Here is a 13306-nt window from a genome sequence, read left to right as displayed (position 1 = left end):
TCCCCCAGTCCCTTCACCTGGTCCTACTCAGTCCATCAAGCCACCTTCCTCAGTGTTTCCCTCCACCTCAGAGATAGCTATATCAGTAGCTATATCCGTTTCAAACCTACCAACCACCAGCAATACCTCCACTTCGATAGCTGCCACACATTCCATATAAAGAAGTCGCTTCCACACAACTTAGCAATCTGTGGCCGTTGCATCTATAGTGACAAGCAGTCCCTCTCGAAATATAGTGTCTCACTGAGGCCTTTACAGATGGTAATTACCCTTCAACCTTGTACAGAATAGATCTCCCGTGCGTTATCTTTCCAGTCGCCCAACACCTCCCAAAGCCCCACCATCCGTCCACCAAGGATCGTTCCCCTCATGACACAGTACCACCCAGGACTGGAGTAACTGAATTACATTCTTCGCCAGTGTTTAGACTACCTCTCGTTGTGCCCTGAAATGAGAAGTCCTGCCCCCTATCCTTCCTATTTCTCCCACAGTGGTACTCTGCTGCCCACCGAATCTACACTACATCCTTGTCCATCCCTACACAGCCCCTGCTCCCAACCTCTTGCCTCATTGCTCATATCCCTGTAATAGACCTACATGCCAGATCTGTCGCATACATCCACCACTGCTGACTCCAGTCCACTCCTTAACATCACCTATTCCATCAAAGGCAGGGCTACCTGTGAAACCAGTCATGTGATTTACAAGCTTAGCTGCAACCACTGCACTGCATTCTACGTGGGAATGACAACCAATAAGCTGACTGCATGAATGGCCACCAACAAACTGTGGCCAAGAAGCAACTGGACCACACTGGTGCTGAGCACGCCGCCCAACACGACATCCTTCATTTCAGTGACCGCTTTGCATCTTGTGCAATCTGTATCCTTCCCACCATCACCAGCTTTTCTGAATTGCACCGGTGGGAACTCTACCTGCAATGTGTCCTACATTCCCATAACCCTCCACACAATCTTCGTTAGTCATTGTCCTTAACCATCTAGCCCTTTCCCTGTTCCCATTCCAGCACTACACAGCCCTCTGTTCCACCAATGCACCCATTATTTTTATTTCTCTCCTTTTCTACTAACTTCCCCTCTCTCCCCCACCCACTGTGTAATCTCCTGACTGCACCTAGCTGCCCCTCTCTCCACCTCATCTCTGTATGCTCCCAGTAGCATTTAACCATCCCAACCCTTACCCTGCTAACCCCTCCCCTTGTCCTAGCCTCCTCTTTACCCCCACCTAGTTGCCTCTCTCATGATGCCCTGTTGCTCACAGTCTGGCTCCAGCTGCCAGAGAGTGCGGTCATGTGTGTGTGAGTTGTTTGCAAGTTGTGTTTGCACAAGTGTCTGCATGTGTTTGTGTATGTTGTCTAATTTTGACAAAGGCCTTGTTGGCTGAAAGCTAATTGTGTGACAGTCTTATTGGTGTGCTTTCTGCAACTCAGCATCTCTGCTATATGGTGAGTAGCAACTATCCTTTTCATTATATTGTGATTTGATGTTAAGCAGTCAGGTTCAAGGTTCAGTAAAAGCTTTCCAAAAAGTCTCTAGAAATAGTGTTTTTTTTTGCCATGGTCTGTGCCTACTATATACCTAATCTTTTGCCAATTTTATTTGTACAGGAAGCATTGAAGAGACCAATGAAGCAGAAACGGAAACTTAGAATCTTCATATCCAATACTTTCTACCCTGCCAAGGACCCATCGGAGGGAGAAGAAGGAAGCGTAGCTTCGTGGGAACTTCGTGTTGAAGGAAGGCTTCTTGAAGATAGCAAGAATGATCCAAATAAGGTGGTTTCTATAATAATTGTACTGTATATCATTCACGACAAACAGTGCATGTTAAAAAGAGTAGAGATTTGTGCCTTTCTGCAATTAGCCCTATTAATAAAAAAAAGAATGCCCCTGTACCTTCATTCATAAAACCTGGAGGTAACTGGATAATACATTGCCTAGTAATATGTGCAGATGAGAATATATGTAAGCCTTAGCAGTCATATAGTCAGTGTCAGTGTAATTGGTCACAATTTTGTAGTGTATTATTTCCTTATTGACAAATTTAAATTAGAGCACGCTAATTCATTGCCACTCCCCACACATTTTGATTAAAAGCTTATGATATCCTCCCAGGATGTTCATTAGAAATAGCTCTGCCAAATACAAATATGGGGAATGAATTCAGATACTGCCTTGTTAAAGTAACCTCTTTGGCATTTATTGAAGCAAGTTTCTGAAATCCTTTGATACCTTAATCTAAATAGCCATATAAGTGTTTGAACTCTGTTCCTCCTAAATGCATGTGCAGTATTCTGGCCAGTTCACCATCTCATTGAGTAACAACTTTAATATCAGTACTTCATATGAAATTACACTTGTGAGAGTTCTATCTTCACTGAGACTGGTATATGTTAATAGTCTGAAAGCGTTTATTTTCCGCACGTCTATTAATTGAGCGTGACAGACATGTTACCACACTTTGTTGAACCATTTACAATGCTCGCTCTCTCTCTCTCTCTCTCTCTCTCTCTCTCTCTCTCTCTCTCTCTCTCATGTGTGTGCACACACTGCTTCTTCTCACCTAAAGCATTTTACATCATCATACCTGTTGCGCCTCACGTATCTCTGCAATTTTGACCTTTTGCACATGTTACTGATTGGTTTCATAGAATCCAGTTGTTTGTGTCTGCTATGAGATCACTTCTCAGCTGTGGAACAGGAACAGTTTAGTTTGAAGCTCGTTGTGACTTTCACCATTTTTTGAAATTTTTGTTTATGAGCCTTGGACAGAATAACACTTGCAGTACATGAAATGTGTGTTCATTTGTCCCTATTGTCTTCTTTTCCTAAACTTTTTTATATTTTCTTCACTTTGATCAATTGAAATATCTTTTGTTACCCACAATGTCTTTGTTACCTACTTTTCTTAAACCTGTGTTTGTCATTCTCGCTTTTGTGGTACATTCTGCATCCCCTTTCCTTCCCTGAGGGGCTTAAAACACTTATGCCAATATATGACATGCACTGGAGCTCTTGGTTCCTCTCGCCTATTGTGAGTAATGACCAAACTTAGTCCAACTTTGGAGTTTTTTCCCCCTCTCTCCTTCAGTGTTTGACCCTCCATCTCATTTTCTAAATTTTGTAGCTGTACATGCTGTCTGGTGAAGAACACCTACTGTGGCACTCAAGAGTCCACAAAGCACAAGGATCTTAAGCACATCTTAGTCATGCGGACTTTGCATACACACCAAAAATCCAGTGTGGTAATCAGTTAAACAGGGAAGGGTTGTCACATACTGTTTTGACTGTAACCCTCTGACAATATGGGTTTCATACTACTGATGTCAAAGCTGCGAATTCCCCACGCGGCCATGGAGTGAGTGCCCATGTTTTGCGGGGCACTCGGATTCTGTGCAATGATCAGTTGACAGTTGCTGTGGCTAGTTGATGACAATGGAGAGAGCCCTTGATTGAATAGTGTCATCAAGTCAGATAATCCACAAGTGAAACAGATCAAACTTATTAAAACAAATTGCCATCTCAATAGCAGTTATAAAGCTGTTGGCTACAATACTTTTATCATTTCCATATCTGGCCACGCCTAAGAGATGAGGGACAAACACAAAGAAGTGGAGTCATGTCTACAGCAACAAGTTGTCATTCTTTGTGGAACATAATGAGGAAGCATTTTGAGAAATACCTGCATTAGAAAAGGCTAAAAATGGATCTCTGTTGATGAGAATGACAAATGCTACTAAATCTCAAGCACTGAAAAAATCCAGTTGTAAAAAGCTACAACATAGCCCAGAACCATTACTGAGGCTCAGTAGCTGTACAAAGACCTTCCTGCTCAGCAGTAGTGAGAAATTTCTGTGCTTAACTTCCACGGGTCAGTGGCCTGGGACCCTGACCAGCCTTCAGGGAGGTTCTGTGGTTCAGCCCACTACTGTATGGCAACAGCTGTATGTTGATCCCTGAACTGTGTTAGAGATCAGAATGAGATTTTTCACTCTACTGTGGAGTGTGCACCGATATGTTAGAGATGCTTCCCCATGACACAGATACTCCACAGTCAGTACTGGACAGTTGCATTTAAACTCGTGGCCCAGCTGAGTAGATGATTGGCTTGGCATTGCACCTGCCAAGTACCACTTGTCGCCCCAAGTTCTACTGACGTGGCCTCAGTATCTGTTGTAACTACGATGTTGCCACTGGAATCCTCCAGCTGCCCACTGCAACTCTCTAGCCATTGGTCCAGTTTTACTCTATACAATGCTGCAACCTGCTGCAAAGCCAGAAGACACCACTGGTTGCCTCCTCCCTGCAACAGAGCCATCTTCAGTGCACCAGATACCACTACAGAGTCAGAAAACACCAAGTTGGCGTTCCTCAGTAAGCCTTCCACTCTGTGCAAATGTCACTGGCCAATTGCTGCAACAGCTTAAATTCAAGATGTCATATTCCAAAGACAATTTACCCTGCAAGCTTATGACAAATTTTGTGGCAACATATATCCAAGCTGGTGAAACTTTGTACTTCATTTATGCATTTCAAGTTTTCAGCATAACAGTTTAACAAGTGAAGAACAGGAGCCACTGGCTATGAGGTTCAAACAAGTCACAGCATAGTAATCACTGCCAGTCGTCACGTTGAAGCTACCGCGTTGCTGTCTTTGTTTTGTGTGAATATAAACAATGTGCATTGTACATTGTTTCTACCATGTGCTTGCATTTCACTGTGCTTTGTTTCACTGTGATCTAGAAAATCCTAATATTTCGAAAATCCCACCAAAATGATTTCATGCATGTTGAGATGTCACTGAATGGCCAGACACTGGAGTTACTATGGAGAACTTCTGAGTTTTATGGTCAGGAGAAACAGTACTACCATCAATTCCCCTTATAAAGTTTTGAAATGAACATCAAAAACCTTCTGAATCAGTGCAAGAACAAGAGTTATTGCAAAAGTTGAACTATGTAGCTGTCGGCCATAACTATTCTGAGGCCTCTGAATCAGATATTGTATTTTTAGCGACCCTTGGAAAGAAGAAAAATCAGCCCCATTCTGTCACCAACTTAGGTTCTTCCCAGACTTCTGCTCCCCACACCTAACAAATTGTTATATCCATTTCAATAAATGGAAGCTCACCAGTGCTTCAGCTTTATGGCAGGATAATTCCCGAGAGCAGTGTACACAGTCAAATGCTAAAACACCTCAGCCAAACAAATAAAAAGAATATCATTGAGATTTTATTTGCTTGTGCAAGGAAAAAAAATTTCCTCTCCATGGCAGAAGAGCATCATAGGTTATTGAGAATGGGAAGAGATACAGAAAACATATATAATTAGAGACCAGTTTGACTGAATAACCCTCTTGAAGCCTTGTCCAAGTGTACTAAACCTAGAATCTGCAATCCATGATGACTTTGCACAATGCTGACACTTGATAACTGTGTTCCTTGACTTTCAAAATGTGTATGATACAACTTGGTGTCAGCACATGTTATCCACGTTACATAAAAGGGGGTTCCAGGACTGTATAGAAGTTTATATGTAGAACTTTTTATCACTTACACTGTTTTAGATTAGAGTAGGCACAGTTCTTAGTAGTTAACATGTTCAGGAGAAGAGGATTCCACAGGGATTAGTACTGAGTACTAACCTCTTTGTGAAAGCAATAAATAATATTGGAACTGCAGTGGGACCTATAATCTCATTGGCATTGTATGAAGATAATTTTCACTTTCATAGCCGCTCTATATCCATTGCATAATATAGAACGTCAGCTTCAGAGACCTATAGGGAAGGCACATGACTGGGCTTAAAATTAGAGGTATTATTTCTGACCTTTGTCATACATTTCTATAGACTCAGGTCTGTACTAGATTTATTTATGAGATCAGATGTTACAGGTAGTTGAACAATTCTACTTCTTAAACTTACTATTAAACAACAGATTTGTATGGCTACCCTCACATTCATTAGCTAATGGGATCTAATGCAAATGGATAATAAAAAATTTACTCACCAAGCGGCAGCAGGAGCACACACAAGACTCTAACTTTTACTATGTTTTGGAGCCAGTGACTCCTCCTTCTTGCTGAATAGTTGAAGGGGAAGGAAGGGGGGTGAAGGAAAAGGGGGTACAGTTCAGAAAAGTCACCCAGAACCCTGGGTCAGGGGAGACTTGCCAGATGAGATGAGAAGGAAAGACTGACTGTTGAGGACTGGACTGGATGAGATTTGAAAACCTGAAAGCTTAATGTTCGAAGACAGAATAGTATGCAAGGCAGAGACTACTACTAAAACATTGTGCTCAAGTTATTAAGAGTGAAAAACTAAGTGCATTGTATGTAACAGAGATGGGATGGAGGAGAGCAAAAAATAGACAGATCAGGATATCACAGAGGTAGAAAACTAAATTGGAGTGAAGAAAGGAGTAGTTACTATGAATAAATGTCAAAACAGAAGGAATTAATGTAAACTGCTCTGCAGCAGGATATTGTATTTTGCCAGTTTACAGCCTCTGCCTATGCCCATTCATCCTGACTGATAACTGGGTGGTAGTCTACAACATGACAGTAGGCTCTACAACATGACAATTCTGACCTCAGTGCCTGTTTACGACACATGCCATCCGGATTCTTCCCCCAGACACCAGTTTCTCAGAACTCCACAGTTGGGAACTAGCACAACAATATGTCCTTGGTTCTTGCAACACACCTAGTGTTAATTTACATTAATTCCTCTTGTCTCAGCATTTATTTGCAATAACTACTCCTTTGTTCACTCCATTTTAGTTTTCTGCCTCTGGCAAAAAATAGACAGATCAGGAAATCACATTCTCCCTCCCTTTCTCTGTTACTTACAATGCTCTTAGCTTTTCACTCTTGTTAACTCGTGCATAATGTTTCAGTAGTAATCTCTGTCTTGCATACTACCTTGTCTTCCTCTGTTAGCTCCTGAACTGTACCCCTTTTCCTAAACCTCTCCAGTCCTTTCCCTTCAACCCACTTCCTCACCTCCAACTCTTCTGCCGGAAGAAGGAGCCACTGGCTCTGAAAGCTTGTAAAAGTTGAACCTTTTTGTGTGTATGCTCTCTGTTTCCTTGGTTACATCTGCGAAATAGAGGAGACATTTCACTAAAATTTTGTAAAACAATAATTTTGTCTCTGCTAGTTTATAGATGTCTCTTATGAATCGCCAGCACCATCGAACTCAAGTTATTAGACCCTGTACATGGTAGTGGTGTAAGACTGGAAACTAGAGCCTTCTGAATAAGTCCAATCAACAATCTTGCAGAAGTAGTTGTTTCACCTTTGAGAGTCAAACACCAGCAACTCCCTGTCATAAGCAATTGCAAAGTGAAATGAAATGTCATGTGGTGAGGGCCTCCTGTCAGACTGGTCGCCTGGTGCAAGTCTTTTTAGGTGACACCACTTCGGTGACTTGCATGTTGATTGGGGGGGGTGGGGGGGGGGGGAAATGATGATGAGATGATGATATGACGACGACTACACAACACGCAGTCCCTGAGCAGAGAAAATCTCTGACCCAGCTGGGGATCGAACCCGGGCCCCTTTGCTCAGTATTCCACTGTACTGACCACTCAGCTATTGAGGCGCACAAGCAGTCGCAATCAACCAGAGAGCTTGTTACCCCACCATGTACCAAAACCAAAACCCAACAGGAAGTGTGAACAGGAAGAGCAGCCAAGGATCAGCACACTAAACTCAAATGTCCCATGCTTTCATGTAGACGCAGAATCTCATATCGGACTCCTCAGACTGATCCCACCATTCAGCAATAATGTCAGTGTTTTAGAAGTAGGGACATGAGAATGTAGCATCTTTTTTAGGAAAAATTATCATCTGTCCGTTCTTTTACTTTTATTTTTTTAGTTTAATCATGTATAAATTTAAATGATTGTCATGCCGTGTGCCTGAAGATGAAGAGTAGGTTCTTTCACCCCCCTCCCTCAAATACCATCCCAGTAACCCCACCCCAGGATTCCCGAGTACAGAGGTTTTATCCATATATCGAATGGATAACTGTCAATTCTCTAATATATAAGAAGTATTTCTTTCCACCTATAAAATTAGTTACCATGACATCACATGTGTTGAAATTGACCAACTCAGTTATAACAAAAAAAATTGCAATTTTAGAGTCTTGCCCACCTCTCTGCAAATGCCCACAGTAACATCTTGTAACTATAGGTGTTGCAGACACAGTCAAAGACAAGTTTTAGTGCCTGCATTAATGTGTTTTAAATTTAGTTTGCGAGTTATCTCCCTTTATTTCTCTAAAGTATTTGCTACAGCATTAATCATAAGAGTGTATTGCAGAAATTACTCCACATGCTTGTAATTTGTATTTATGTCTATAATATCAGGGTACCCAAGCATTCATAATTTTGTTCTTCTTGTAGGTGAAGAGGAAATTTTCATCATTCTTCAAGAGTCTAGTCATAGAACTTGACAAGGATCTCTATGGGCCAGATAATCATCTAGTTGAATGGCATAGAACGCCAACAACACAGGAAACAGATGGTTTTCAGGTAATTAGAGAGAGGTATTTTGTGTGTGCATTTGAGTGTGTATGTGAAATAGTCTTTCATGTTAGATTTATTTACAGTACATAGGATGATGACTTTGCCCAAGAAGCTGCTTTCAGATACACTGCAGATAACACAAAACTAAGCCTGCCACATACCCCCACTAATACTCTTCTTTAAGCCAGAGCATTAAACACAATGCTCAAAACTCTGTTGAAAGAATGAAGCCAGATTATGAATATTCGCAGCATTTTTTGACATTTTATTATTGTGGTTGAGAAACCAGAATTTGGGAGACATGCAGTGGTAATAGCTTACTTAAGATGTTCTACAGTAGAGCAGCACTCACTTTGGTGGTAACAGCTTGAGATAATGAGCAGAGATGGCACCTCTCCATGGCAATGAAATAGTTAGACTGATTCAGTAGGATCCTGTGGAACAATTTCTTTGTGTGTCATGCCTTGCACTTTTAAAAAAATGCGGTGCGCAACCTTTGCATTGAATTGAATCATTCATCAATGATGCCCAATGCTTTTTAAAAGCTTTTTGAAAGCCTTTAATTTGTTGTAAGTAATGAATTTTTTAAGGAAGGAAAATATAACCTAATATCTGACATTTTTAAAATTTACATATCCTACAAAATGTTTCTGCAAGCTACACAACTTGTTTCAGCTGGTTATTCTTAAGAGATCTTTACTTTCCTGTCATCTTGAAAGTAATTAAAGATGATGGGGAACATTGTACGATTCAAATTTCATGTGAAAAGCATGGTAAACAGTTTTTAGCAAGATTACAAGAGCATTTGATGACCAATTTGATGCGCGCGCGCGCGCACACACACACACACACACACACATTATCACTGTACAGAGTAGAATGGTAGTGGTCATGTGTGTCTGTGTAGGTGATGGCCTCCACCAAATGAATCTGTGTTCCTGACAGATGACACAATTTTTATATTAGAAAAAGGATTGTCATGCCCATTTTGGGCAGGTGTGTCCAGATGCTGTACTTTTTTTTCCATATTCTTTTAACACTAGTACATATAGGTGTCATTAGAGAGACAGACTTCCCATTAGTTATGAATGACAATTTAAGAAGTCATTTTCTGGGAAAATGGTAAGTCTGCTAGAACTAGACATTATAGTGCCAACCATCTGTCATCCAAGTGTTCCACTGTATACTGTACTACTTCATCTCCCATTCAAATAAGAAATGGCACATTTTAGATTAATTTTATTATTTGCAGTTCTAGCTAAAGTAATTACTCTAAAGTATTCACATGGTGTAGTATTCCAGTATCATAGAGACCTTAAACTATTTGCTATTGAAGTAGAGCAAGAAACTTCGCCAGATGATGTACACTACCAGTGACTGAAAATAGTTGTTTCAAACTACCTCTGATAAAATAGTTAATCCAGATATAATTCACTAGGAAATAGGGAAGTAATTTTATGTTTTTGCATTTTGAGGCAGAATTTGCTTCTGTTTCACATGTATGCAAATTTTTCCAGTCCCTAACTGTAAGTAACAAAATAGTGACTATGAAAATGTGTGCATAGTCAAACCTTTTTTTACCTTCCCAAAATATAAAGAACTGCAAACAATAAAATGTGTTTTTGTTTGGCATATCCAACAATACCTAATTAGTTATTTGTGTAGTTTAAACAAATAATGAATATTTTCAATAGGTGAAACGACCAGGAGATAAAAATGTACGCTGCACAATTCTCCTTTTGCTGGATTACCAACCACTGCAGTTCAAATTGGATCCTAGACTTGCAAGACTTCTTGGTGTGCACACACAGACACGACCCGTTATCATCAGTGCTCTCTGGCAGTACATAAAAACGCACAAACTACAAGTAAGTAAATGGCCTGATATTTTTCTGATCATCCATTATAAATCAGCTATACTAGCTATAAAACTTACGAAAACTTCCTTCATATCGTACGAATAGTGAACCACTCTCATAACAGGCACAGGCACTTTAGATACTTTCAGGGAATTTGTGTGTCAAGTTTCATGTTTCATAAATGAGAAAAGATTACTACCTTCTTTCATAAAATCAATCTTTTTTTCTGTCCACTGTCATTGGTGCACATACTGAGAAATAAGGGTCACAGTAGTCTGAAAACAATGTTTGACGGGATGAAATTAAAATGAATGTTTGCTAATGTAATACATTTTCTCAGTTGAGGAAATTTGAGATCAGATGTTTTCTATATACCTTGTGGCAACAGTCAGTCAGTCAAGAAAGAAATGTAATTTTATTATTTGTAGTTGGCTGTGCTTTGCCTGTTACCATTTGGTAAGATTAGTAGATCTCTGTACTAACAAATCCACTTTTAATTAACTGTCTCTGGCTGTCCAAGTGAAACTTCCATAAGAATGAAATCACAACTCATTATTAATAAACACCATTTTCAGAAAAAATTACTTTCAAGGAATAAATATAAAACAAGTTTCCAAATTAACATGACTTCAGTGAACTGCCACTTAAGTTGACTACTTTTGATACAAACATTTGTTTATTGGTTATCTGTAAAGGAATATGAGAGCCATTTGTTTGCTTAACTGTTGTCACGGTCCCCCACACATAATCAATTGCTCCAAATGCAACAGACGGTCTGAGTGCATAGTAAGTGACTTTGGTGTCGGTTCAGTGACAGTGTACATGTTCCAATATTCTTTTTGCATTATACTGAAAGATCTTACTGCTGAAAATAAAGCATCTCCTAGTTAAAAAGGAAGGACACTACTGTGTCATTATTCAGAGACTTAGGTCTTATCTGAAATAGATTCCGTAGAAAGGAAGGAACAGGGTTCCAGGTCAGACAAACATGAGATAATTGAACAAAATCAAATAGGTGTGGTAATAACTTAATAGGAATGTTGGTTAAATACTATGAACAGCATAGAGAATATATAATCGTAGTCCCAAATCAATGTAAAGATCAACTAGAATAAGGTAAGTATTTATGCCTCCTAGCCCTGCAGGTGGTGTAGGTGATTTTGAAGAAATAAGAGAAGTTATCCAGTTAAAGGAGATGAAAACTTAAAACTGAGGAATTCAATAGTAGGAAAAGGAGGAGAGAAAAATAATTGAACATTGTAAGGGGTCCGTAGGCCCTTACTATAAGTTTTGCGACAGCACAGGTCGACAGGACAAACAATCGATAGTGTGCGTCGGGTGGCGAGAGCGAGTGTTGAGAGAGTAGTGTGGTACCCAGGCTGCGGGCCGAGCCGGGTGGAGGTCTGTTGCTGTAATGCAAGGCCGTATCGACAAAGGGAGTGGCCATCGCCGCGGTTTAACCCCTTTGTGTTAGAAATATACGGAAAGTGAAAAAGTATAATTACTAGTGCGATCAGTGATATTTCTGTGCCGATATTTGTATTTTCGCGTCTACCGCGCCGGCATCATTTGGATTGCAGTGATTGAATTTGTGTGTAACGATAATGAATAACGAAAAGGCCTGTGCTGAGATTAGCCGTTATTAATTCTGTACGACGAAGGCAGTGGCTGTCTCCTTCCTTGGTGTTTTTGTGATATGAATATAGTTCGTTGATTAATGAAGCTGTGTTGTTGTTCTTCTTGGCACCAGACATATCATTATTACAGCATTTGAGAAGGACAAAATGGAATGTAACAACTCCGTAGCAGTCCAATCCGATTGCCAGCCCCATTAGGTACACGGTCACATTAATTAATATCTATTCGGGCTGCTATCAGATCCCGATCGAGCGGGATAAGTCAGTAGATTAAACCGGAGTGTTACACCCTGGACCAGAAAAAGGAATGAAAGGGAAAGATGCCTGGTAGGATATTGCACAGTGAACATTGTAACTGTTGCTATCACTTAGTTGAAGAATCTTTGGACAAGGTCATGTATGTGAAAGAGATCTGCATTATCATGTTGGGATTTGTAAGATTCTCCTTGATAGGTCAGGGGTGCCCTTCTGAACATAGCACTTTTTTGTCAGGCAGTATCAATGATGATGAGATGGGAGGTGTGATGTTAAGAGATAAGGAGCTATTCTAGGTGCAGTGGGCAATATCAACAGGTCAGACAGAATGGACTTCATTTCAGGGCATGATTTTTAGGCAATCGAAACTTTGTCAAAGTAGATGATCAATACATTTAAGACCAGTATAGTAATGAGTGACAGGTAGTGCAGTCCCATGTTTTTTTAGGGCTCAGTAGTACCAGGATTGGACATGGTGGCCCAGGAGATCTATTTTTGACTATGCTGGTGTGTTAATTATGTCCAGTTAAGGCTGACGTGATAATGGTGGTGTATTGCTGGAAAGAATCTGTATCTGAACAAATACGTTTACCTTGAATGCCAAGGGTTTATGGGAGGGCATGAGTGACGCGGAAAGGATGGCAGCTGTCAAAATGTAAGTGCCATTGTTTGTTTGAAGGTTTTATGCCAATAAAACAGTGTAACTGATCCTCAGTGATGAAGTCAACATCAAGGGAAGTGGCAAAGGATTCACAATAGTACCATGTGAAATTTAATTGGATGTCTGTAGTAAAGATTCCAAAAATTTTAACAGGTCAACCTCACAGTGAGTCAGTATGTCAAATATGTCATAAATATATCTGAACCAAGTGAGGGGCTGAAGGCTTACGGATTCTAGGAAAGGCTCCTCCAAGAGACACATGCAGAGGTTGGCATAAGAATGAGCCATCCTGGTTCTCATGGCCATACCCTTGATTTGTCTGTTTATCTGCAACTCAAAG

General features: G+C 40.3%; 1 protein-coding gene across 3 annotated transcripts in view; it reads left to right on the top strand.

Moving 5' to 3' along the window:
• Nucleotides 1-13306, top strand: part of LOC124605606 (brahma-associated protein of 60 kDa) — a 60247-nt gene that overhangs the window by 34440 nt on the left and 12501 nt on the right. For all 3 annotated transcript variants that reach the window (XM_047137403.1, XM_047137404.1, XM_047137405.1), the window contains exons 4-6: nt 1628-1795; nt 8432-8560; nt 10249-10422. In XM_047137403.1, the coding sequence (XP_046993359.1) occupies nt 1628-1795; nt 8432-8560; nt 10249-10422 (471 nt within the window). The remainder of the gene's footprint in view (nt 1-1627; nt 1796-8431; nt 8561-10248; nt 10423-13306) is intronic.

This window comes from Schistocerca americana, chromosome 3 (assembly GCF_021461395.2).
Source record: "Schistocerca americana isolate TAMUIC-IGC-003095 chromosome 3, iqSchAmer2.1, whole genome shotgun sequence".
NCBI lineage: Eukaryota > Metazoa > Arthropoda > Insecta > Orthoptera > Acrididae > Schistocerca > Schistocerca americana.
This window is presented reverse-complemented; position numbering and strand designations above follow the sequence as displayed.